We start from the raw sequence: 27479 nt of genomic DNA on the forward strand, positions 1-27479 counted from the left end.
TGGTTCTTCTTTGGCACCGTTGTATGATGGTGGTCTTCTTGAAGCAGGTGAGGACCTCAGTGCGGAGTAGGGACAGGTTGAAGATGTCCGCGAACACATCTGCCAGCTGGTCCACACAGGCTCTGAGTGCACGACCAGGGAATCAATCAAGACCCGTCGCCTTCCGAGGATTCACTTTCAGGAAGGCCGATCTGACTTTGGAAGCTGTGACGGTGGGTCTGGGTGTATTCTGGCTGCTGGGGCACTCGAAAGCGGATCGATGGTCTCCTGCTCGAACCAAGCATAGATTGCATTGAGTTTATTAGGGAGGGGTGCACTGCTGCCGGAGATACTGCTCAGCTTCGCTTTGCAGCCGTTATGTTGTTTAGGCCTTGCCACAATGCTAGTCTGTGACTCGAGCTTGGTCTGGTATTCTCTCTTGGCATCCCGGATGACTTTGCGGAGGTCGTACCTCTGTCCTGCCGGCGTCTAACTGGCTGGCTTTATATATCATACAACTAGACAATGTTTTGTGATCCCTGCCCCAATGGGGGATCATGCGAATTACAGTGGATCAAAGCATTCTGGGAGTATGGACTTGATGCGATTCATGAAGCGTTGCGCAGGTCAAAGAGACACAGCCTGAGTGAGTAAGACACATCCAGAGTGGGAATTTGAAACTTGGTAATTTGGTGCAGTGAGGTAACCAGGAAAGTTTCGGGAGCCGTTTGGAGGAGGAGGAGCAGTCTCTGTGTGAGTATAAAAACCTACTTTAACCCGGGGATCGCGACCTAGTTTCGGGAGCCGTTCCGAGGAGGAGGAGCAGTCTCTGTGTGAGCATAAAAACCTCACGGTAACTTCGTTTTTTTTTCAAAAGTGACGTCGGAGGGAAGTTGTGATCTGATTGGTTGATAGCAAATCTGCCCCAAATTTTTTTTAAAGCACAGCTAAACTCGTAAACTTAAATTAAACAAATTAATTAATTAGAGATGGCTGGTCAGGTGATGTGCTTGAGCTGCTTGATGTAGGAGCTGGCAGATCCCATTGCGAGCTGCAACGGCCACATCTGCAGTAAGTGTTGGCTGCTCGAAGAGCTCCGGCTCAGAGTTGATGAGCTGGAGTCTGAGCTTCAAACACTGAGGCACATCCGGGAGGGGGCGACTTACCTGGACACTGTGTTTCAGGAGGTGGTCACACCTGTCGGAGTAAGTAGTTTAAATCCTGCCAGTGGCCAGGGACAGCAGGGTGTGACTGCAAGTCAGGCAGGTAAAGGGAACCAGCAATCAGGAACTCAGGAGCCTCAGCCCTTGACTCTGTCCAACAGGTATGAGGCACTTGCTCCCTGTGTGGATGGCGAACAGGGCTGCAGGAAGGATGAGCCAGCTGACCAAGGCACCATGGTTCAGCAGGCCATTCAAGGGGAGGGAGTAAACAGGCAAGTTGTAGTTGTAGGGGATTCTATTATCATGAGATAGATAGTATCCTTTGTGAGCAGGATAAAGAGTCCCGCATGGTATGTTGCCTGCCCGGTGCTAGGGTGCGGGACATCTCTGACCGGCTTGAAAGGATATTGGAGAGGGAGGGGGAGGATCCAGTTGTTGTGGTCCATGTCGGTAGCAAAAACATAGGCAAGTCTAGGAAAGAGGACCTGTTTAGAGATTATAAAGAGCTAGGATTTAAATTTAAAAAACAGGTCCTCAAGGGTCATAATCTCCGGATTTCTGCCCGAGCCACGTGCAAATTGGCATAGGGAGGCAAGAATCAGGGAAGTCAACACGTGGCTGAAAGAGTGGTGTGGGAAAGAGGGGTTCCTTTTCATGGGACACTGGCATCAGTTTTGGGACAGGGGGACCGATACCGTTGGGATGGTCTCCACCTGAACCGAGCTGGGACCAGTGTTCTGGCAAAAAAGAGTAAATAGGGTGGTCAATAGGACTTTAAACTAGAGATTGGGGGGGAAGGGAAAGTCAGGGAACCAAGAGGTGAAGTAATCAGTGGGAAGCGTAGCTGCTTAGAAATACAAAACAGCACAAAAGGACAAAACTCAGGAGAGGTTACGATAGTCCCCACCTCACAAAATATGACACAGTGTATGGAAAGGCTCAGTAAACCAAGGTCCACCACACTAAGAAAACAAAAAGGGACGGTCAATAGAGAATTAAAGGTGCTATATTTAAATGCACGCAGTGTACGGAACAAGGTAGATGAGCTTGTGGCCCAGATTGTGACTGGCAGGTATGATGTGGTAGGCATCACAGAGGCATGGTTGCAGGGGGTTCAGGACTGGCATTTAAACATCCAGGGATTCACAACCTATCGAAAAGACAGAGAGGTGGGCAGAGGGGGTGGGGTTGCCTTGTTAATTAGGAATGAAATTAAATCAATAGCACTAAACGACATAGGGTCAGATGATGTGGAGTCTGTGTGGGTAGAGTTGAGGAACCACAAAGGCAAAAAAACCATAATGGGAGTTATGTACAGGCCTCCGAACAGTGGTCAGGACCAGGGGCACAAAATGCACCACGAAATAGAAAGTGCATGTCAGAAAGGCAAGGTCACAGTGATCATGGGGGACTTCAATATGCAGGTGGACTGGGTAAATAATGTTGCCAGTGGACCCAAAGAAAGGGAATTCATTGAATGTTTACAGGAGGGCTTTTTGGAACAGCTTGTGATGGAGCCCACGAGGGAACAGGCCATTCTGGACTTAGTGTTATGTAATGAGCCAGACTTGATAAAAGATCTTAAAGTAAGGGAACACTTAGGAGGCAGTGATCATAATATGGTAGAATTCAGTCTCCAATTTGAAAGAAAGAAGGTAGAATCAGATGTAAAGGTGTTACAGTTAAATAAAGGGGCATAAGGGAGGAACTGACGAAAATCGACTGGGAGCAGAGCCTAGTGGGAAAGACAGTAGAACAGCAATGGCAGGAGTTTCTGGGAGTAATTGAGGACACAGTACAGAGGTTCATCCCAAAGAAAAGAAAGGTTATCAGAGGGGGGGATTAGGCAGCCACGGCTGACAAAGGAAGTCAGGGAATGCATCAAAGCAAAAGAGAAAGCCTATAATGTGGCAAAGAGTAGTGGAAAGTCAGAAGATTGGGAAGGCTACAAAAACAAACAGAGGATAACAAAGAGAGAAATAAGGAAAGAGAGGATCAAATATGAAGGTAGGCTAGCCAGTAACATTAGGAATGATAGTAAAAGTTTCTTTAAATACATTAAAAACAAACGGTAGGCAAAAGTAGACATTGGGCCACTCCAAAATGACGCTGGTAATCTAGTGATGGGAGACAAAGAAATAGCTGAGGAACTAAATAAGTACTTTGCGTCAGTCTTCACAGTAGAAGACATGAGTAATATCCCAACAATTCAGGAGAGTCAGGGGGCAGAGTTGAATATGGTAGCCATCACAAAGGAGAAAGTGCTAGAGAAACTAAGAGGTCTAAAAATTGATACATCTCCGGGCCCAGGTGGGCTACATCCTAGAGTTCTAAAGGAGATAGCTGAAGAAATAGTGGAGGCGTTAGTTATGATCTTTCAAAAGTCACTGGAGTCAGGGAAAGTCCCAGAGGATTGGAAAATCGCTGTTGTAACCCCCCTGTTCAAGAAGGGAACAAGAAAAAATATGGAAAATTATAGGCCAATTAGCCTCACCTCGGTTGTTGGCAAGATTCTAGAATCCATCATTAAGGATGAGATTTCTAAATTCTTGAAAGTGCAGCGTCGGATTAGGACAAGTCAGCATGGATTTAGTAATGGGAGTTCGTGCCTGACAAACCTGTTAGAGTTCTTTGAAGAGATAACAAATAGGTTAGACCAAGGAGAGCCAATGGATGTTATCTATCTTGACTTCCGAAAGGCCTTTGATAAGGTGCCTCACGGGAGACTGCTGAGTAAAATAAGGGTTCAAGGTATTCGAGGCAAGGTACTAACATGGATTGACGATTGGCTGTCAGGCAGAAGGCAGAGAGTTGGGATAAAATGTTCTTTTTCGGAATGGCAACCGGTGACGAGTGGTGTCCCGCAGGGTTCAGTGTTGGGGCCACAGCTGTTCTCTTTATATATTAACGATCTAGATGACGGGACTGGGGGCATTCTGGCTAAATCTCATAGATTATCATAGATTATCATAGAATGCACAGTGCAGAAGGAGGCCATTCGGCCCATCGAGTCTGCACCGGCTCTTGGAAAGAGCACCCTACCCAAGGTCAACACCTCCACCCTATCCCCATAACCCAGTAATCCCACCCAACACTAAGGGCAATTTTGGACATGAAGGGCAATTTATCATGGCCAATCCACCTAACCTGCACATCTTTGGACTGTGGGAGGAAACGAGAGCACCCGGAGGAAACCCACGCACACACGGGAAGGATGTGCAGACTCCGCACAGACAGTGACCCAAGTCGGAATCGAACCTGGGACCCTGGAGCTATGAAGCAATTGTGCTATCCACAATGCTACCGTGCTGCCCTTTGCCTTTTGCCGATGATACAAAGATAGGTGATGGGGCAGGTAGTATTGAGGAGGTGGGGAGGCTGCAGAAAGATTTAGACAGTTTAGGAGAGTGGTCCAAGAAATGGCTGATGAAATTCAACATGGGCAAGTGCGAGGTCTTGCACTTTGGAAAAAAGAATAGAGGCATGGACTATTTTCTAAACGGTGACAAAATTCATAATGCTGAAGTGCAAAGGGACTTGGGAGTCCTAGTCCAGGATTCTCTAAAGGTAAACCTGCAGGTTGAGTCCGTAATTAAGAAAGCAAATGCAATGTTGGCATTTATCTCAAGAGGCTTGGAATATAAAAGCAGCAATGTACTTCTGAAGCTTTATAAAGCACTAGTTAGGCCCCATTTAGAATACTGTGAGCAATTTTTGGCCCCACACCTCAGGAAGGACATACTGGCACTGGAGCGGGTCCAGCGGAGATTCACACGGATGATCCCAGGAATGGTAGGCCTAACATACGATGAACGTCTGAGGATCCTGGGATTATATTCATTAGAGTTTAGGAGGTTGAGGGGAGATCTAATAGAAACTTACAAGATAATGAATGGCTTAGATAGGGTGGACGTAGGGAAGTTGTTTCCATTAGCAGGGGAGACTAGGACCCGGGGGCACAGCCTTAGAATAAAAAGGAGTCACTTTAGAACAGAGATGAGGAGAAATTTCTTCAGCCAGAGAGTGGTGGGTCGGTGGAATTCATTGTCACAGAGGGCGGCGGAGGCCGGGACGTTGAGTGTCTTTAAGACAGAAGTTGATAAATTCTTGATTTCTCAAGGAATTAAGGGCTATAGAGAGAGAGCGGGTAAATGGAGTTGAAATCAGCCATGATTGAATGGTGGAGTGGACTCGATGGGCCGAATGGCCTTACTTCCGCTCCTATGTCTTATGGTCTTATGACCAACCTCTCGAAGCACTTCATTACGATTGACGGTAATTATTGAAGCCCGTTGCCTGGTTCTTCTTTGGCACCTGTATGTCAAAGGTTCATGAGGAAGTGAATTGTTCCCACCCCGTAAGATACTTGTGAGTTATAACAAGGCCTGTGGACAGCCTTCTCCATCCCAGGGAACACCTCCTACCATCACTTGCCTGAGTTGAGAGATTCCAACAAAGATCTTGGTCTTGAATGGGTGTATTACCTGCAGCAGCCACAGCAGCTGGGCAGAAGAGCTTCTGGCCTCTTATGGTGGCCCATCTGCATCTCGGCCAACGATCTTCAATGTCGGGACGTGACCCGCGGGTGATTCGTGGGCGTGTGTCGTGAGGGTCGCGGTGCCGTCCGTTGCGGCGCTCCCGAATACGCAGATTCGCGCGCAACAGCCGGAGCAGCCACAAAAGCCGGCTTTTAACTATGCCGACTGCGAGCGGCCTGTTTACCATATTAAAAAAATGCGGCCACACTGCGCGTGAGTGCCCACTCATTGGTGCACATGCGCAGAGTTTTCGCATGCGCACCAATGAGCGGGCATGCATGCGCAGTGCGGCCATATTTTCTTTATATGGTAAAAAGGCCGCTCGCAGCCGACATAGTTAAAAGGCGGCTGCTGCTCGCACTGCCCGGTTCGGAAGTGCTCGGTTCTTCTGAACGAAGCTAAGGGAGAGTTTCCCCCCAGCGACTAGCACCATCGAGCCCACCCGCAGAGATCCAGCGCCATGGCCTCCACCTCGGAACTCGCCTGTATCTACAGCGCGCTCATCCTGCACGACAACGAGGTCACTATCACCGAAGACAAACTCAATGCCCTGATTAAAACAGCTGGTGTGACCATTGCACCTTTCTGGCCTAGTCTGTTTGCCAAGGCATTGCTAATATTGACGTTGATAGTCTGATCTGCAACGTTGGTGCTGGTAGCAGTGCTCCAGCTGCTGCAGCAGTTGTTTCCATCGCTGACCCTGTTGCTGCTGAAGAGAAAAACGAAGAGAAGACACAGGAAGAATCTGAAGAGTCTGACGATGATATGGGCTTTGGTCTCTTTGATTAAATGTGCCGTGCAACAACATTGTTATAATTTGCAAAAAGTCAATAAAAATTGAATACAAAAGCCGGCTGCTGCGGCTGAAGACCCCGGATTTGCGCAATCGGAGCCGCAGAAGATTATTTTAAAAATTCCATGTAATCTTCCTGCCTGACAGGAGGCAGCGAGCAGGTCACGGCCCCCGAACGTCGCCATCACGTGATTGCGATTCCTCCATTTTGTCAGTGGCAAACTTTTGTGAGGGCCACGAAGAATCCAGCACGAGTTTTAAGGATACAAAGTAATAACATTTATTTACAATAACATATATATATATATATATATATATATATACACACCAGCAGCAACTTCCCTTGCTGCACACTCCTTCCTGCTGTTTCCAAACTGGCCAGCTTTATTTATACATGGAGTTTACTAATGGTTTCTCCGCCCCCCTCATTGGGGAAGCTCATACTCCCACAGGATTGTGGGATTGTCATTAGTCCCCAGCCAATGGTAAGTAGGCAGGTTATAACACAAACAAGGTAAGAGAAAGTGGTGGGTCGCGAAGGTCGGCCGGCATGGGTCCCGAAGGTTGGCCAGTTGGTAAAAAAAGTTTAAATAACACTGATCGAGGCAAAAGAAAAATCTGATTTATAATGGGATGTTGGTCCATTTAAGAATGAAGTTTCTCTGAATGATTTCTGGGAAAGCACCTGGCTTCCAGTAACTGATCATGTTACTTGGCAGGGGAATGGGAACCGGATTTGTAGTCCAGCAACTAAGGTAGCCGATATTCAGGACGCCAAAGCATGTAATGAGGCAGTGGGGAAGGGAACACTGACAAAGGAGAGTATTTGCAGGCACGAGATGGGTTGAAGTGTGTATACTTCAACGCAAGAAGCATCAGGAATAAGGTGGGTGAACTTAAGGCATGGATCGGTACTTGGGACTACGATGTGGTGGCCATCACGGAAACTTGGATAGAAGAGGGGCAGAAATGGTTGTTGGAGGTCCCTGGTTATAGATGTTTCAATAAGATTAGGGAGGGTGGTAAAAGAGGTGGGGGGGTGGCATTATTAATTAGAGATAGTATAACAGCTGCAGAAAGGCAGTTTGAGGAGTATCACCCTATTGAGGTAGTATGGGTTGAAGTCAGAAATAGGAAAGGAGCAGTCACCTTGTTAGGAGTTTTCTATAGGCCCCCCAATAGTAACAGAGATGTGGAGGAACAGATTGGGAAACAGATTTTGGAAAGGTGCAGAAGTCATAGGGTAGTAGTCATGGGCGACTTTAACTTCCCAAATATTGAGTGGAAACTCTTTAGATCAAATAAGTTGGATGGGGTGGTGTTTGTGCAGTGTGTCCAGGAAGCTTTTCTAACACAGTATGTAGATTGTCCGACCAGAGGAGGGGCAATATTGGATTTAGTACTGGGTAATGAACCAGGGCAAGTGATAGATTTGTTAGTGGGGGAGCATTTTGGAGATAGTGACCACAATTCTGTGACTTTCACTTTAGTAATGGAGAGGGATAGGTACGTGCAACAGGGCAAGGTTTACAATTGGGGGAAGGGTAAATACGATGTTGTCAGACAAGAATTGAAGTGCATAAGTTGGGAACATAGGCTGGCAGGGAAGGACACAAGTGAAATGTGGAACTTGTTCGAGGAACAGGTGCTACGTGTCCTTGATATGTATGTCCCTGTCAGGCAGGGAAGAGATGGTCGAGTGAGGGAACCATGGTTGACAAGAGAGGTTGAATGTCTTGTTAAAAGGAAAAAGGTGACTTATGTAAGGCTGAGGAAACAAGGTCCAGACAGGGCATTGGAGGGATACAAGATAGCCAGGAGGGAACTGAAGAAAGGGATTAGGAGAGCTAAGAGAGGGCATGAACAATCTTTGGCGGGTAGGATCAAGGAAAACCCCAAGGCCTTTTACACATATGTGAGAAATATGAGAATGACTAGAGCGAGGGTAGGTCCGATCAAGGACAGTAGCGGGAGATTGTGTATTGAGTCTGAAGAGATAGGAGAGGTCTTGAATGAGTATTTTTCTTCTGTATTTACAAATGAGAGGGGCGATATTGTTGGAGAGGACAGTGTGAAACAGATTGGTAAGCTCGAGGAAATACTTGTCAGGAAGGAAGATGTGTTGGGCATTTTGAAAAACTTGAGGATAGACAAGTCCCCCGGGCCTGACGGGATATATCCAAGGATTCTATGGGAAGCAAGAGATGAAATTGCAGAGCCGTTGGCAATGATCTTTTCGTCCTCACTGTCAACAGGGGTGGTACCAGGGGATTGGAGAGTGGCGAATGTCGTGCCCCTGTTCAAAAAAGGAACTAGGGATAACCCTGGGAATTACAGGCCAGTTAGTCTTACTTCGGTGGTAGGCAAAGTAATGGAAAGGGTACTGAAGGATAGGATTTCTGAGCATCTGGAAAGACACTGCTTGATTAGGGATAGTCAGCACGGATTTGTGAGGGGTAGGTCTTGCCTTACAAATCTTATTGAATTCTTTGAGGAGGTGACCAAGCATGTGGATGAAGGTAAAGCAGTGGATGTAGTGTACATGGATTTTAGTAAGGCATTTGATAAAGCTCCCCATGGTAGGCTTATGCAGAAAGTAAGGAGGCATGGGATAGTGGGAAATTTGGCCAGTTGGATAACGAACTGGCTAACCGATAGAAGTCAGAGAGTGGTGGCGGATGGCAAATATTCAGCCTGGATCCCAGTTACCAGTGGCGTACCGCAGGGATCAGTTCTGGGTCCTCTGCTGTTTGTGATTTTCATTAATGACTTGGATGAGGGAGTTGAAGGGTGGGTCAGTAAATTTGCAGACGATACGAAGATTGGTGGAGTTGTGGATAGTAAGGAGGGCTGTTGTCGGCTGCAAAGAGACATAGATAGGATGCAGAGCTGGGCTGAGAAGTGGCAGATGGAGTTTAACCCTGAAAAGTGTGAGGTTGTCCATTTTGGAAGGACAAATATGAATGCGGAATATAGGGTTAACGGTAGAGTTCTTGGCAATGTGGAGGAGCAGAGCGATCTTGGGGTCTATGTTCATACATCTTTGAAAGTTGCCACTCAAGTGGATAGAGCTGTGAAGAAGGCCTATGGTGTGCTCGCGTTCATTAACAGAGGGATTGAATTTAAGAGCCGTGAGGTGATGATGCAGCTGTACAAAACTTTGGTAAGGCCACATTTGGAGTACTGTGTACAGTTCTGGTCGCCTCATTTTAGGAAGGATGTGGAAGCTCTGGAAAAGGTGCAAAGAAGATTTACCAGGATGTTGCCTGGAATGGAGAGTAGGTCTTACGAGGAAAGGTTGAGGGTGCTAGGCCTTTTCTCATTAGAGCGGAGAAGGATGAGGGGCGACTTGATAGAGGTTTATAAGATGATCAGGGGAATAGATAGAGTAGACAGTCAGAGACTTTTTCCCCGGGTGGAACACACCATTACAAGGGGACATAAATTTAAGGTGAAAGGTGGAAGATATAGGAGGGATATCAGAGGTAGGTTCTTTACCCAGAGAGTAGTGGGGGCATGGAATGCACTGCCTGTGGAAGTAGTTGAGTCGGAAACATTAGGGACCTTCAAGCAGCTATTGGATAGGTACATGGATGATGGTAAAATGATATAGTGTAGATTTATTTGTTCTTAAGGGCAGCACGGTAGCATTGTGGATAGCGCAATTGCTTCACAGCTCCATGGTCCCAGGTTCGATTCCGGCTTGGGTCATTGTCTGTGCGGAGTCTGCGCGTCCGCCCCGTGTCTGCGTGGGTTTCCTCCGGGTGCTCCGGTTTCCTCCCACGGTCCAAAGATGTGCGGGTTAGGTGAATTGGCCAATGATAAATTGCCCTTAATGTCCAAATTGCCCTTGGTGTTGGGTGGAGGTGTTGAGTTTGGGTATGGTGCTCTTTCCAAGAGCCGGTGCAGACTCAAAGGGCCGAATGGCCTCCTTCTGCACTGTAAATTCAATGATAATCTATGATTAATCTAGGACAAAGGTTCGGCACAACATCGTGGGCCGAAGGGCCTGTTCTGTGCTGTATTTTCTATGTTCTATGTTCTATGTGGTCATGTTGCCTGGGAAATAAACAATAAACTAGTAAAGGGTCAACTAGAAGCTAAATATAGGGGTGAGTAGATTGTGGGGGTGGTTCTGGTCTCAATGAGCATTTTAGATTTTAGTTTTAGCACTTTTGCAGAGCAAAGAACATCTCTTTCCAGCAGAGCTCATTTGAAATTTGATGCACTGGCTAAAAGAGTTTGACCTTCGTGCTAAGCAAAGGACTCCTAACAGTGAGTTACTTCTGGGATAGCCAAGTTGAAAAAAGAAAAAGAGAGCTGGATTCTCTGATTCTGGGTCTATGTCTCCATGCCGGCATGAGAATGCTGGCGTTTTAAGCCAGAAAAACAGGCGCAAAACGGCCACCGATCCCCATTTTACTGGGGACTAGCAGGACGGCAGCGTAGAGCACCCAGTTCTAGCTGCCGATACGCCCCGGAGAATTGCTAGGTCCGTAGCTGCGCATGGGCAAGGCGGCGGCCTGCAGTGGCCATGCCGTGCGTCATGGCGGAGGCCGCTCACGGACCCGGCCCGTGAAATAGTCCCCCCCCTTCAGCCGGCTCGCGAGGCGCGGACTGCTCCATCACAGTGCCCCCAGCCCCAAATAATGTGTCCCCCCTGCCCACGGATCGGCCCTTCCCGACTGTGGCAGCGCTGGACTGAGTCCGCAGCCGCCGTGTTGGGTTCCCGGCGGATGATACCAGCCGGTCGGGGACGGAGCATCGGAGTCAGGCCTCAGGCAATGGCCTGAGGCCGTTCATACGTGGCGTGTCATACTCCCAGAGTACGGGCTGGTTTAGCTCAGTGGGCTAGACAGCTGGTTTGTGATGCAGAACAAGGCCAGCAGCGTGGGCTCAATTCCTGTACCTGTTGAGAATTCTGAATTCTCTCTCTGTGTACCAGAACAGGAGCCGGAATGTGGCAACTAGGGGCTTTTCACAGTAACTTTATTGCAGTGTTAATGTAAGCCTACTTGTGGCAATAAAGATTATTTATTTATTTTATTTTCAGAGTACAACACTTTGGAGGGGGTGGAGCATCGTGAAAGTAGCACCACCCCAGATTCGGTCGGGAAATATGATTCTCCGGCCATTCACCGAACGCGATTTCAGCGTCGGCCACTGGAAAACCCAGCCCAGAGTTTTAGATACAAGACTCCAGAGTTAAAGACTGCTAGAACCAAAAACGTTCTAACCAAAAGTAGCAACTTTTGGGCAGCACGGTAGCACAAGTGGATAGCACTGTGGCTTCACAGCGCCAGGGTCCCAGGTTCGATTCCCCGCTAGATCACTGTCTGTGCGGAGTCTGCACGTTCTCCCCATGTCTGCGTGGATTTCCTCCGGGTGCTCCAGTTTCCTCCCACAGTCCAAAGACGTGCAGGACAGGTGGATTGGCCATGATAAATTGCCCTTAGTGACCAAAAAAGTGAGGAGCGGTTATTGGGTTACGGGGATAGGGTGGAGGTGAGGGCTTAAGTGGGTCGGTGCAGACTCGATGGGCCAAATGGCCTCCTTCTGCATTGTATGTTCTACGTTCTATGTACTCTCAAGACAATAGGAATACCTCTGTTGAATAAGGAGTCTGTTACTGTGGAATGGTTGGGTGAGATTTGGAGGGAAAACCTTACCAGAAATAAGCGGAAAGCCCAATAAATCTCAACCTTTATATGAATCTTTGAAACAGTACTCAGACCAAGTTTACCTTCCAATATCTGATAAGTTTCTGATTTGAATTATTGGAGGTTTAAGTCATATGGATTTAGAGGGGAAATTGAATAAGAAGTTTGGTTTAAAGTATAAACTGGATGGCAGTGTGTGCTGTGAGGAGGATGCAAAGAGGCTGCAGGATGATTTGGAAAGGCTGGCTGAGTGGGCAAGTACTTGGAAAATGCAATATAATATAGGTAAATGTGAGGTTATCCACTTTGGTGGCAAAAGCAGGAAGGCAGATTATTATCTGAATGGTGGTTGCTTAGGAAAACGGGAAGTGCAACGAGACCGGGTGACATGGTGGAACCGTCGCTGAAGGTTCGCATGTAGGTACAGCGGGCGGTGAGGAAAATTAATGCTGGCCTTCATAGCGAGAGGATTTGAGTATCGGAATAGGGATGTCTTGCTGCAGTTACACAGGGCCTTGGTGAGGCCACACCTTGGGTATTGTATGCAGTTTGATCTCCGAGTTTGAGGAACGACATTCTTGTTATTTAGTGTGTCCAACAAAGGTTTACCTAATACCTGGAGAAGCAGGACTGACATATGAAGAAAAACTGGATCGACTGGGCTTGTACTCACTGGAGTTTAGAAGAATGAGGGAGGATTTCATAAAAACATAGAAAATCCTGATGGGACAGACAGGCTAGAATGGAAGAATGTTCCCTACTTTGGGACGTCCAGAACTAGGGGTCACAGCCTAAGAATAAGGGTCAAGTCATTCAGACTGAGATGAGGAAGAACTTCTTCTCTCAGACAGTTGTGAACTTGTGGAATTCTCTACTGCAGAAGCTGTTGGGGCCACTTCGTTGGATATATTCAAGAGGGTGCTGGATGTGGCCCTTGCGGCTAAAGGGATCAAAGCGGGAGTGGGATACTGAATTTGCATCATCAACGATGGTCATATTGAATGATGGTGCAAGCTCGCAGGGCCGAATGGCCTGCTCCTGAACCTATTTTCCACGTTTCTATGGGCTGGATTCTCCGAATATGGGGCTACGTACCAACGCCGTGTGGGAATGGTGCCGTTTTACGCCAGAAGAAATGGCGCAAAGTGGCCACCGATTCCCCGTTTTGCTGGGGGCTAGCATGCCGGCAGCGTAGAGCACCCGTCTCTAGCTGCTGATATGCCCTGGAGAATTGCCGGGTCCGTGGCCGCGCATGTGCACGGCGGCGGCCTATGGCGGCCGCGCCGTGTTACGTGGCGGAGGCCGCTCACGGACTCGGCCCGCAAAATAATATCCCCCTTTGTCCGGCTCGCGCACCCCGGACCACCCCCCACACTGCCCGCTGCTCGGTATAATGTCCCCCCCCCACCCACAGATTGGCCCTCCCCCGCAGCTGCCATGTCGCGTTCGCGGTGGCGGGCCTAAGGCAATGTCCTTAGGACGTCGACACATGGTGCGGTGTACTCCACATGAGCCGGCGGAGCATCGCAAAAGCGGCGCCGCCCCCGATTTGGTCGGAAACTTGGATTTTCGGCCGGTCGCCGAATGCAATTTCAGTGTCGGCGACCGGAGAATTCTGCCCTATGTTAGCTCTGCGTCCGCGAAACGTGGGGCCGCGTGCCTAGCTGCTATCTTGTTGGCTGGGATGGTGTGTGTGGGGAGTGAAGTGTGTAAACGCGGCTGCAGTTTGTAAGCGTCCTGAATGTCAATCGCAAACCGGCGAATCCGGCACCGTTTCTCATTCGAAGCGATCGTGTTCCACGTGGCTCCAGTGCTAGCCTCTTAACAGTAGCAGAATTGGTTCAGGTGCAGCGCCAGATTTGATGTTGTGAAAGTCAACGAATTCAGCGTTGGTGTCAACACTTCGGGCTGGATTCTCCGATTTTGAGGCTATGTCCGGAGCACTTGTCTAGTCTTATGACCAAAAGGTTGGTGCCACCCCACAACGATGCTTCACCCGGTGGGGGGCAAGCATCCGCGCCACGTAAAGCCCTCGGCTTTGCCTGCAGATACGGATCGAGAATTGCCGCGTCCACAGCCGCGCATGTGCACAGCAGCGACCTGCAGCAGTCGCGCCGTACAACATGACACGCAGACTGGCCTGCCAGATAGTGCCACCCCCGGACCACCCCCCACCAGTCCCCTCAGCCCCTGGCCAGCGGAATGGTTCCCCCCCATCCCCGACTGTCGTGGCGCTGGAAACTGTCCACAGCTGCTATGCGAAGTCCATGAAAACCGTGAGCACACACGACCCACGCCGTCGGGAGGAGCATCGGGAGAAGGCCTCAGTTGACATCCTGAGGCCGTCCCAAGGCGTGAGGCGTACTCAGCAATGACGGCATTTTTGAGGTGGCGGAGCATCCGAAAAACAGCGGCACACCCGATTTCGGCGTAAAAACAGATTCTCCGGCCAATCGCCGAACGCAATTTCGACAACGGCAATCGGAGAATCCCACCCAGGATCCATGAAAACCTGATAGTAGAAGAGAATTATGAAATAGATGGTAGATAATAGGAAGAAGTCCTACGTTATGGTGAGATAATGATGGCTTGGGTAGGGTGGAATCAGCAATGGAGCATCGATGAGCTGCTATCTCAGTTTGGAAACAGGTGTCGCGAGTGAAGTGCAGAGGCTATTGGAGAGTGGAGTATCGGAGATATTTTCAGAGTGAAAAAGATCCAGGAGGTGTACAAAAGTTCCATAGGAACAATGAACAATATTCCTACTTTCTTTGGGTCAACTTTCGCCAAGTTGATCCATCAAGGTTGTCTTCCAATTTGTTTAATTTTATTTTCAGTTACTGTTAACCTCAAACATTTCAAAATGCACAATGAAACATGGTCCATTAGACACTAATTCACATCACTGGAAGTATCATCAATGTCTACTGAGTAAATTATTTTTGATTTCAATTGACAGAATTGCTACAAGAGGAAACGAAGAGACATAATGGAGGTCACTACCACAATCCCTCGCAGTTCCACTGGGAATGCAATCATTACTGCAGGACCTATTATCACCAGGAGTGAAAGTGGTAAGGTTAATCTGCTATAATCCAGCAACAAACATTAATTATGAGTGTTAAATTCAGGTTTCATGTGATTGTATCTTGTGGCATGAGGTTAGAAATTACTGTTTGCAATAGTAGCAGATGAACTCTTTGAGGGTAATTCGAAATTGGGTATGCACTGCACATGATTTTCCAACTGAATGGCTTTGAAATGATGGTGATGGCTGCCAATCACTGTTATTTCACTATGTCACTAATTTCTGAGTCATGATTTAGTATTCTGATTGGCCAGATTTTGCTCCCAGTGGCAAACAAATGCATTTGTATCACTTGCACTTGGCTATAGACTTTGTTATGATGCTTGATCAGACCATTAGGTTTTTGGTAGGATTCAGTTCAGGACTGTTTTGTTTAACGTAGACAACATTTTGAGATTCAAGATACTTGCTCAGTGAATAAAGCCACAAGATCCCACAGGTTTTGAACAAACAAAAATAAACTTTGCTATATGAGGTCAGAAAGGTAAAATAATTTACAATATCTATTTATACTCGAACATTCAGTGTTAATATAAGGTACATGTGAATTAACAGGCAAACTGTGGTCGAACATACCACACCGCACAGTTAGTAGCAAATGCAGCCAAGAGCGAGTCCAAAGATTCCTCAAACCCACCCAGGCGTCACAATGTGAATTAACCAATCTCACTGAAGCTTGGTTCTCTCACATGGGACTTTTGTCTTCACTTTCAAAGATTTTGCCTTAGAATTCTCTCCATAAGTTGCTCCAACACAAATGGCCTCAACAATGACTGACCTCATCGGGTCTCAATCTCATTTACCAAGATTTGTTCCCCTGACTGTTGTGTTCTGTGGCCTTGCTGTTGCAGTGATGCCCACAGAAATGCTGGTGACTTAACTAGATGATTTACTCACGTGGAAAGATAACAAACAGAATACTATACAGACTAAGTTACTATTTGAGTTTTGTGAACTGTCCTGGAACTATCCTATGTGAGACTTGTGGTGATATGCATCACTGTAAATACACAAGGGGTTAATGCAAATACACTAAGACTAAATAAACACTAGAGGGAGTACCAGAGACATTATCATCATAGAATTTACAGTGCAGAAGGAGGCCATTCGGTCCATCGAGTCCGCACCGGCTCCTGGAAAGAGCACCCTACCCAAGCCCACATCTCCACCCAATCCCCACAATCCAGTTACCCCACCCAACACTAACGGCAATTTTGGACACTAAGGGCAATTTAGCATGGCCAATCCACCTAACCTGCACATCTTTGGACTGTGGGAGGAAACCGGAGTGCCCGGAGGAAACCCACGCACACACGGGGAGGATGTGCAGACTCCGCACAGACAGCGAACTAAGCCGGGAATCGAACCTGGGACCCTGGAGCTGTGAAGCAATTGTGCTAACCACCATGCTACCGTGCTGCCCGTGCATTATGACACACAGACATTCAACCAATAGGTCAGTAAGATAGGACACGACCAATGGGCAGTCAAGACACACCCAGAGGTGACACTACCACAAGGGGGCTATCCATATAAAAGGACAGGGCACACATGCTCGTTCTCTTTCATAGGCAACACTCAGAGACACAGGGGCAGATCAGGAAGCATCACACCCACCACATGGATTAGAGCAGACTGGTTAGTTAGATTGAGTTACTACAGCAAGATCAGCAGGAGAGTCGAACTCAAGTAGGAGAATTGTTAACTGTTCAATAAATGTGTTAAACCTATCTCCAAGTCTGAACCTTCCTTTGTCAGAGTATACATCAAGGAAGCAGCTTATGCTACATGAAGAAGCATAACACAACAAGACTGTCCTATTGTACTCCTTACTACCAACTGGAGTGAGTCTGATGTCACATGATCCATGTCTGATGATACCAGCTGGTTGGAGGTTGCATTGCTAACTATGTACAATATTATTCGCAGGCATATCACCATATCCCCCTTCCTTTGGAGATGTTTATGTACAGACATGATTGGTATTATTGTTTAACACATGTGGCATATGTTCATGTAGACTTAACTGTGCTTCAGTTCACATGATATGTCTGCTAAATGTGTCCCTTGTGCACAACTCATTGTGCATTTCCAACAGGATCATCCCGCTGATCGTCTGGTCTCTGGTCAGCTTTCTTGAAGACTGGTTTTCCACGCCGGTCTTTTATGCCTTAGCCTTTTTGACGCGATGCATCCTGAAGACTGGTGTCCTTGCTGGCCATGCCTGCGTCACCAGCTTCAGCGTCACCAGATTTTGTTGTGTCTTTACGCGATGCTTTTGCTGCTGCGTTATTATGTATTCTCCAGCCTGTAGGCCACATTGCCGATGTCTTCTTGCTTGGTGTCATCGGTGGGACGCATGATATCCCCCTGTCTCCATCTCTTACTCTTTTCGTTTTGAAAGCGTTTCTGTAACTGAGTTTATGACTGCTCCTCTTTTTTCGCTTGGCTTTGGAAGCACCGATCTTGCAGCTGGCCTGCGCCATGGGAGGAGTAGCTTTTTGATTGTGCGTTCGTGGTCAAGTCTGCACCTTCAATGGCTGGCTGCAGAGCCTCGCACTCTGGTGTTTGGGTTGGATTGCACTCTCCAACGTTGGGTGCTGTCCCTACATCCTGTATTTGAGCCCAATACGGTGGCTCCTCGTCACTCGAAATTACTATGCACAAATCATTTGTTCCTGAAGAACCAAGTGATGGCTCATCCTCGTCTTGTACTACCATATGCATATCATTTGTCATCATAGAACTTTTGATTGATACAGCCATCTGCTCCTCTAACTCATCTTTCAATGGCGTGGCCTCGAGCAATGGGGAGTGCAGTGCCGGAACCATTTCATAGGCCTGAGTTGACTTTGCATATGCCTCTGGAGCCAGATTCTCGAAGAGGGGAATTCTATGTTCCGTGATTAATTTGTTCACAGCTGAGTCGTGTGCCTCCGACGTGTCTGCTACTGCAATCGCACTTTCCATCTCTGTGAGCGCCATCTCAGAGCTTTCGCACTTCTCGGGGTCCTGCCCAGACTGGGCATCCCTTGCGATCACCTCGTCATTCCCGCCAAACCACCGGAGCAGCGCTTCGCGAGCTTCCTCATCTAGTTTACCATCACTCCCGTGAAACAACCTGAATAGCATTTCTTAGTCGTCCTCATCTGGCTCACCCTCCGAGCTTTTACTTTCTTCACCGTATTCATGGTCTTCTCTGGTTATCATCGTAGTATTCATCATCTGAGTCTGTATCATCTGCAAAGACTTCTCCTGCCAAATACAACATTGCAGAGGGGAATGGTGTGTTTGCGCAGGAGGCAACCAATTTCAAAGTTAGCAGCGAGTTTTGCTGCGGAACCTTTATTTAACACTCCATTTTGTGGAACTTCAGGAGAACTGAAAAAAGAGAAGAATGAGTCATTTGGTACAGTTTTCATAACTGTTTTACGAGTACTCCGACCCTTATGCTTCGGCTTGGTTTTAATAGGTTTTAGTGTGACAATTTTTCTAGTTGATCTGGCACCCTGTGCATCCCGTGATTTCTGGTTCTTTGAAGAATGAAGGTACAAGCTTGTCAGGCCGCGATTCCAGCTGGTATACTTTTGTAATCACCTCATTTGTAAAATACTTATTTGGCTCGAACTTAAACTCCAGAGTGAAGCATATTGGCTGTTCACGTTCTGAACGGGCAGCACAGTAACATTGTGGTTAGCACAATTGCTTCACAGCTCCAGGGTCCCAGGTTCGATTCCCGGCTTGGGTCACCGTCTGTGCGGAGTCTGCACATTCTCCCCGTGTGTGCGTGGGTTTCCTCCGGGTGCCCTGGTTTCCTCCCACAGTCCAAAGATGTGCAGGTTACGTGGATTGGCCATGCTAAATTGCCCTTAGCGTCCAAAATTTCCCTTAGTGTTGTGTGGAGTTACTGGGTTGTGGGGATAGGGTGGAGGTGTGGACCTTGGGTAGGGTGTTCTTTCCAAGAGCCGGTGCAGACTCGATGGGCCGAATGGCCTCCTTCTGCACTGTAACTTCTATGAAATCTATGAAACATTTAACGTTCACATCTTGTAGATGCTTTAATATGGGCTCATCATGCTCCTGTATCATGTCACTGAGTATATGCACCTTCTTGAAGACTGTTAACCAGAAGTCTGGAATTTTCTTTAGCTCTTCCATCTCTTCATCTGATTTGTAGTCCTCTGCCTCGACTTTCGCTTGCTTATCATCGAATAACTGCACCAGCATATCTCGTTGAGATTTGTAGTATTCATCTGGCCACTAGCTGTCTGGAACATACTACCACTCAATGAAGTACAGGGTCTCACACGCATCTGCTCCTATGATGGACGTGCTTTTCATGTCCACAATGGAAAATGGTAACATATACATTATGTCGTGCATGCAATATTCAAGCTCACATTCACTCAGCATCTCAATCTCCTTCCTACCGTAGTGTATCGGTAGTCTTGGTTGATCGACAACTCGCATTTCACCAATGTTCCATTGATCCACACGAAAGTTTTCCATCTGTTTTTTATGGAAAATCTTTTTATTGGCATTTCTCATATTTAGAAACAGTTGTTGTGTACATACATTACATTTTCCTTGCCTATGCTAATTTACTTTATTGTACAGAGAGGTTTATTTTGTCCTTCATTTAACTGGCTCTATGTACATTTTGTTGCACTCTGGATCGGTCTATAGTTTCCCCCTTCCCCATCCCCCCTCCCTTCCTCCCCCACCCTCCCCTTTGGCTTCAGCGCTCCTCCTCTCTCCTCTTCTCTTGTGGTTTCCCCACCTTCCTTCCGCCTCCCCAGTCTGCAGCCGTGAGTGATGCTGCTGATCGCCAGACGAGCGGGATTCTCCTGCGTGTGATTAGGGGAGCGAAAGCAAGGGCGTTAGCCCCCTTCCACATGTGTAACTCTGGCTGCTCCGATACCCCGAAGATTTCCACTATTGGGCATGGCTTCACCCTCAGCCCCACAACCTTGGACATTGCTTCGGAGAAGGCTGTCCAGAACCCAGCAAGCTTGGGCAAGCCCAAAACATGTGGGTGTGGTTGGCCGGGCCCCTCTGGCACCGCTCACATTTGTCCTCCACCTCCGGGAAGAACCTGCTCATTCGGGTTCTGGTCAGGATTCTGGATCTGTGAACCACTTTGAGCTGCATTAGGCTTAGCCTTGTGCAGGAGGAGGTGGAGTTCACCCTGCTCAGTGCTTCGCTCCAGAGTCCCCCATTCTACCTCTGTCCCCAGTTCGTCCTCCTATTTTTGTCTGGTCTCGTCCAGTGGTGTTCGAGCTCTGTCCATTAGCTGTCCGTATAATTTCCCACATAGCCCTCCCTTCTCGCTGCTTTTGCCTATTAGGTCCTCTAGTAGTTTGTTTTCTGGGGCCCTGGGGTACCCTACTGTCTCTTTGCGGAGGAAGTGTTTTCTTTGGAGGTGTCTCAATTTCTGTCCTTTTGCTAGTTTCCTCTTCCTCGTCGGTTCGTCCAGTGTCGCCAGTCTGCGCCCTACGCAGATGTCCTCGACCGTCAGTGTGCCCCGTCCCTCCTCCATCTTTTGAAGGTGGCTAGGGGGAATCTGTGATTGCCGCAGATGGGGGCCATGGGGGACATTTTAGTTATCCCAAAGTGTTGTCTCAACTGGATCCACGTTCTCAGTGTGGCCGCTACTACTGGGCCCATTGTGTATCTTGCTGTAGCCAGGGCACAGAGGGTCGAACGCCATGATTGGACTGTCTACGTTTTGGAAAAAGGCCTTGGAGATGAAGATCGGAATGGATCTAAACAGGAAGAAGAACCTTGGCAGTACGTTCATCTTGACAGTCTCCACTCTCCCCACCTGGGAGAGTGGGAGTGAGCCCCATCGTTGAAGGTCTTTTCTTACTTCCTCCACCAGCTGGTCAGGTTCCACTTGTGGATCTGGATCCCCAAGTAATGAAATCTGTTCTGGGCCATTTTAAACGGGAGCCCCCCCAGCTCTGTTAGTGGACCCTTTTAGGTTCACTGGGAATGTCTCGCTTTTGCCTAGGTTACGTTTGTAGCCCGAGAAGGTTCCAAACTCTTTCAGTATTTGCAGTATTGCCTTCAGTCCCTCCTGTGCTTTGAGACTTAGAGGAGCAGGTCATCTGCATAGAACAAAACTCTGTGCTCTCTGTCTCCTCTCCAGATTCCCTTCCAGCTTTTCGCGTCCCGCAGGGCTATCGCCAGGGGTTTGATCGCTCGCGCGAACAAGAGTGGGGACAGGGGGCAGCCCTGTCTTGTTCCTCTCTGTAGCTGGAAGTATTCAGAGCTGGTGGTGTTAGTTCGGACACTCGCTTTGGGAGCGTTGTACAAGAGCCTCACCCAGGCGGTGAACCTCGCTCCTAGCCCAAACTGTTCCAGTACCTCGAGAAGGTATTTCCATTCGACTCTGTCGAAGGCCTTTTCTGCGTCCAGGGAGACGATCACCTCTGATGTTCTCTCCTTGGGCGGGGGGTGGTGGGGGAACCATTATTACATTCAGCAACTGCCTGATGTTCACTGTGAGCTGCCCTTGACAAAGCCCGTTTGGTCCTCTGTGTCCACCTCTGGTATGCAGTCCTCCAGCCTTTTGGCCAGGGCCTTTGCGAGTATTTTCGCATCCACGTTCAGCAGTGAAATGGGTCTGTATAATCCACATTCTGTCAAGTCTTTATCTTTTTTGGGTATCAGTGAAATTGTGGCCTGCGCTAGCGTTGGGGGCAGGGTGCCTCTTGCCAGTGAGTCTGCGAACATGTCCCTTCGGTGTGGGGCCAGGACTGGTGCAGATTTTTTGTAGAAGTCTGCCGGGAACCCGTCGGGTCCCGGTACCTTCCCCGCCTGCATGGAGCTGATGCTCTCCATGATTTCTCCCAGATCTATTGGTGCTTCCAGCTCCCCCATCTGTCTTTCCCCATAACTTGTAGTTCCAGTCCATCTAGGAACAGTTTCATTCCCGCGTCCCCATTGAGGGGCTCGGAGGTGCACAGTCCCCGGTAGAAGGTTTAAAATGCCCGGTTGACTTCTTTTGGTTCTGTTACCAGTCTGCCTCTGCTATCCTTTACCTGCGCTATTTCCCTCATGGCTGCCTGCTTTCTCAGCTGGTGAGCCAATAGGCGGCCAGCCTTGTCTCCGTGTTCGTAGAAGGCCCCCCTTGTCTGCCGGAGTTGGTACACAGCTTTCCACCATCTGGTTTTGATGGCATCATGTTTGTCCTTACTATCTTTTGTGAGGGCCACGAAGAATCCAGCATGAGTTTCAAGGATACAAAGAAATAACATTTATTTACAATAACACATATATACAACAGCAGCAGCAACCTCGCTTGCTGTTCACTCCTTCCTGGCTGGTTCCAAACTGGCCAGCTTTATTTATGCAGGGAGTCTGCTAATGATTTTTCCGCCTCCCTCATTGGGGAAGATCATACTCCCACAGGATTGTGGGATTGTCATTAGTCCCCAGCCAATGGTAAGCAGGCAGGTTATAACATCCCTCCCCCCCCCCCCCCAAAGTCCAAGGAATTCACCAAAGACCCTGGCGAAGGAGGGCGTCGGACCCGTTTTGCCGCAGTCTGGGCACCATTTGCACGAGGTGCTGGGTCGGGCGGCGTGTAACGAGACGGAGACCGCGCTTCCGTGATGAACGGTGTAAAAGTTGTACATCCACGGCCCGTGGGGCCGAGGATTCCCCCTCTGAGGCGCCCTGTGTCTCCATCTCGGAGTCAGAGTCTGCTGCCTCCATCGTCTCTATCTCCACGCAGTTCTGTAACGACCTGCACAGGCTTTGAGTGAGGCATCAGAGGAAGATTGTGAGGACCACGTTCCATTGTGTCTGATTTCTGTGGCTGTAGAAATGAGCTCCGGGGGCGGGGAATCTTTGGAAGGGATAGTTTTCTGGACCGAATGTGGTCTACGGTTGCCGTCCTCCCCGAGGCCGCCCTGCAAGAAGATGTCGGATGGATCTTGCGGGGCACGGAGAAAAGGAGGTCCTCCTTCAGAGAGGCCGGCCCGCCAATCGGTGGGCACTGATCGCGGGCCAGACCCCTTTTCAGTCCTACCCCAGTGAAAGAACCCCCCTTCCCCCACCTCCCCCACGGGCCGCCCCCCCCACCCCCAGCGTTCCCGCACCGTTCCCGCCGGCAGCGACCAGGTGTGGATGGCGCCGGCGGGAAGCCGTCGTTTTGGGCAGGCCGCTCGGCCCATCCGGGCCGGAGAATAGCGGGTGTAGCGGAGAATCGCCATTTTGGGTGTCCCGGGCGATTCTCCGGCCTGCGTCGTGTAAAACTCGACGGGGCCGTTCTCGCCGCTTGGGTGAATTGTGGGAGGGCGTCGGACCAGTGTCACGGGGAAAAATGGAGCGCCAGGCGATTCTACCAACCGACGCGGGAGCGGAGAATCGCGCCCCATGTCCCTGCCGTTCTTGTGTCTGGAAAAACCATGCTAAGGCGGGTGCGAAGTCTTCGGCCCATTAGGAGTTCTGCGGGAGCTACCCCAGTCACGGCATAGGGGGTGGTCCTATACGAAAACAAAAAACAAGCCAGTCTCGTGTCCATTGACCTGGAAGACTGCTTCTTTAGGCCTCGTTTGAATGTCTGCACTCCGCCAACCCATTTGAAGCCGGGTGGTATGGGGCAGTGCGGATGTGGCATATGCCGTTCATCTTCATGGACCTCGCAAACTCCTCACTTGTAAATGGAGTGCCGTTATCCGTGACCAACACCTCGGGGAGGCCATGTGTACTAAAAGACAAACGCATCTTCTCAATTGTTGTGCAGGACATTGCACCTCTAGCCATTTATACTGGGCGTCGATTAATAAAAGGAACATGGATCCTTGAAAAGGGCCGGTGAAATCCGCATGCAAGCGCGCCCAAGGCCATTCCCGGTGATGTGGGGGCGCAACCGGCGGAAGCATCTGATGCTCCTGGCAAAATGGAGCAGTTTTGGGCCACCTTCTCAATGTCGGTGTCGAGGCCTGGCCACCAGACATAACTCCGGGCCAACATTTTCATTTTGATCACACCTGGATGCCCATTGTGCAAGTCTCTTAGTATCAGCTCCTGTCCTTTTTCTGGGACAATCACACGCGTCCCCCACAAGAGGATGCCGTCTTCCACGCTGAATTCTGACAGCTTGGAGGAAAATGCCTGCAACTCGCCTGGGAGCTGTCTATACAGGACTATGTGCCGAACCTTTGACAGGATTGGCTCTATCTGGGTCCACTCACGGATATGTGATGCCGTGACAGGCAAGGTGTCCATAAAATTTAGGGTTGCAACCACCTCACCGGTCGTGGGGGTCGACATGGGGCTGGTCGATAAAGGCAATCGGCTCAGTGTGTCGGCATTCGCTATCTGCGTTCCTGGTTTGTGCTCCAGAGAATACTCGTATGCAGCAAGCAACAAAGCCAAGCGCTGGATCCGTGCGGAAGCAATGGGCGGTATTGGCTTATCCTCTCTGAAAAGTCCCAGCAGAGGCTTATGATCAGTCACGATAGTAAAGTGGCGGCCATACACGTACTGGTGGAAACGTTTCACCGCCCCCCCTCATTGGGGAAGCTCATACTCCCACAGGATTGTGGGATTGGCATTAATCCCCAGCCAATGGTAAGCAGGCAGGTTATAACACTATCATTACGACTTTTCAGAAAGACTTTTTTTTAAATAAATTTAGAGTACCCAATTAATTTTTTCCAATTAAGGGGCAATTTAGCGTGACCAATCCACCTACCCTGCACATCTTTGGGTTGTGGGGGCGAACCCCAGGCAAACACGGGAAGAATGTGCAAACTCCACACGGACTGTGACCCAGGGTCGGGACTGAACCTGGGACCTCGGTGCCATGAGGCAGCAGTGCTAACCACTGCATCACCCTGCTGCCCCAGAAGGACTTTTATGGGTCGGACTTTTCTGATCCTTGGTTGAAATGAGATCAATGAAGGACTGTTCATCCGGAGGCATCTCATCAACTACATAAACTGATCTGATTTGGTCCACTGTAGGACGCGTGAAGCATTGTTTCGCAAAGATTTGTATGGCCCCACCTGGAGCATACTTTTCCATATGCTGAACTTTGCCGTGGGCCATGTCGGTTGCCACATTTCTGGCATAAGATGGCGGATCCGGTCGATGCCTAAAATGGCCAACCACACCGAGGCCACGTTTCTTTATTGACTACGTCATAGTGCTTATGGTGGCAACATTTTTTATGTTGAGCGTGCTGGTCTTCTGTGCAGCCCGTTCACTTGCATGACACATCTTGATATGATTTTCTGATTGAAGCTCACCTTTCTGGGTACGCGTACTAAATGTGTCACATTCATAGAATCATACAATTTACAGTGCAGAAAGAGACCATTTGGCCCATCGAGTCTGCACCGGCCGTTGGAAAGAACACCCTACTTAAGCCCACGACTCCACCCCATCCACGTAATCTCACCTAACCTTGTAGACACCAAGGGGCAATTTAGCATGGACAATCCACTTAACCACATCTTTGGACTGTGGGAGGAAACCGAAGCACCCGGAGGAAACTCAGGCAGACACGGGAACAAATTGCAAACACCACACAGACAGTCAGCCGAGGTTGGAATTGAATCTGGTGCTGTGAAGCAGCAGTGCTAACCACTGTGCCACCGTGCCGCCCCACATGCTTCGTTTTTTTTCAGAGAGCAATACCGATTGAAGTACTTAATCACCTCATCGTAGTACTTGCTCTCCTCTTCGCTGTCACAGGCGAAGGTATATAGTTCTGTTGCTTGAGGATCTGCTACCGTGAGCTGCAACGCAATAAGCCTCTCGTCAGGCTGTGCCTGCAGGCCAAAGGCTACAATATAGAATACGAATTGCTGCTTAAAAGCTCATCAATTTTTTCTACGTTACCTGAGAATTGAAGCTGGTGGGGTGCCCTTAAACCTTCCATCTCTAACCTCGCCCATTTCCTCTGGCTCAACATAGATTCCCCCCACTGTCCTTAAGTGATCCAATTCTTTCCCTGGCCACCCTCTTGTTTTTTATGAATAAATAGCTTTGGGATTCATCTTATTAGCCCTCCTAATTTCCCGCATAATTACCTTCCTACTTTCTTTATACTCCTCAAGGGTTTTGACTGTCCCCACCCTTTTAGACTGTACAAAAGCCTTCTTTTCCTTTTTGACGAGGTTCACAATATCACTCGTTATCCAAGGCTCCCTAAACTTCCCATACTTATCCTTCGTTCTCTCAGGAACGTGACGTTCCCAAATCCTAATCAACTGTCGCTTGAAAGACTCCCACATGTCCGATGCTGATTTACCCTCCAACAGCCACATCCAATCCAAATTCTTCAATTCCTGTCTAATGTTATCCAGTTTAACACCTTAACGCGAGAGATACCCTCATCCCTATCCAAAAGTACCCTAAAATTTACGGAATTGTGGTCACTACTCCCAAAATGTTCCCCTACAGAAACCTCAACCAGGTCCAGTACTGCTCCTTCCCTAGTTGGACTATCTACATATTGCATCAAGAAGCCTTCCTGGATACACCTTCCAAACTCTGCCCCATCCAAGTCCCTAGCACTATGTGAGTCCCAGTCAATATAGGGGGAAGTTAAAATCCCCTACCACAACAACCCTGTTGCTTTTGTACCTATCCAAAATCTCTCTACCTAACTGCTCCTCTATCTCTCGCTGGCAGTTGGGGGGCCTGTAATAAACCCCAACATTGTGATTGCCCCTTCCTGTTCCTGAGCTCTATCCAGGTTGCCACATTGTCTGAGGCCTCTGAGGTGTCCTCACGCAGTACGGCTATAATATTTTCCTTAACCAGTAATGCTACTCCCCCACCCCTCTTACATTCCCCCCCCCCCTCCCCCAACTCTCCTGAAGCTCTATCTCCTCCAACATCCAGTTACCAATCCTGCCCTTCCTGTGATAGCCAAACTTCCCTCCTACACCACCATTTTAGCCACGTATTTAGCTGCACTATCCTCCTATTTCTAACCTCACTGGCACATGGCACAGGGTGTAATCCTGAGATTACAACCCTGGAGGTCCTGCTTTTTAGCTTACTGCCCAACTCCCTAAACTCCTTCTGCAGGACCTCATCGCTCTTCCTGCCTATGCTGTTAGTACCTATGTGTAATACGGCCTCTGGCTGTTCACCCTCCCCCTTCAGGATGTCCTGTGTTCTTTCGAAGACATCCTTGACCCTCGCATTAGGGGGGCAACATACCATCCTGGAGTCTCTTTCACATCTACAGAAGCTCCTATCTGTGCCCCTTACTATGGAAAAAAATAA

The 27479-nt window shown here is 48.8% G+C and overlaps 1 protein-coding gene across 1 annotated transcript in view; it reads left to right on the top strand.

Moving 5' to 3' along the window:
• The window catches only part of LOC140428852 (zona pellucida-like domain-containing protein 1), a 119778-nt gene that overhangs the window by 75361 nt on the left and 16938 nt on the right, over positions 1-27479 (top strand). The window contains exon 9 of the mRNA XM_072515506.1: positions 15093-15207. Coding sequence (XP_072371607.1) covers positions 15093-15207 — 115 coding nt within the window. The remainder of the gene's footprint in view (positions 1-15092; positions 15208-27479) is intronic.

The sequence above is a fragment of the Scyliorhinus torazame genome, chromosome 8 (genome assembly GCF_047496885.1).
Source record: "Scyliorhinus torazame isolate Kashiwa2021f chromosome 8, sScyTor2.1, whole genome shotgun sequence".
Classification (NCBI taxonomy): Eukaryota; Metazoa; Chordata; class Chondrichthyes; order Carcharhiniformes; family Scyliorhinidae; genus Scyliorhinus; species Scyliorhinus torazame.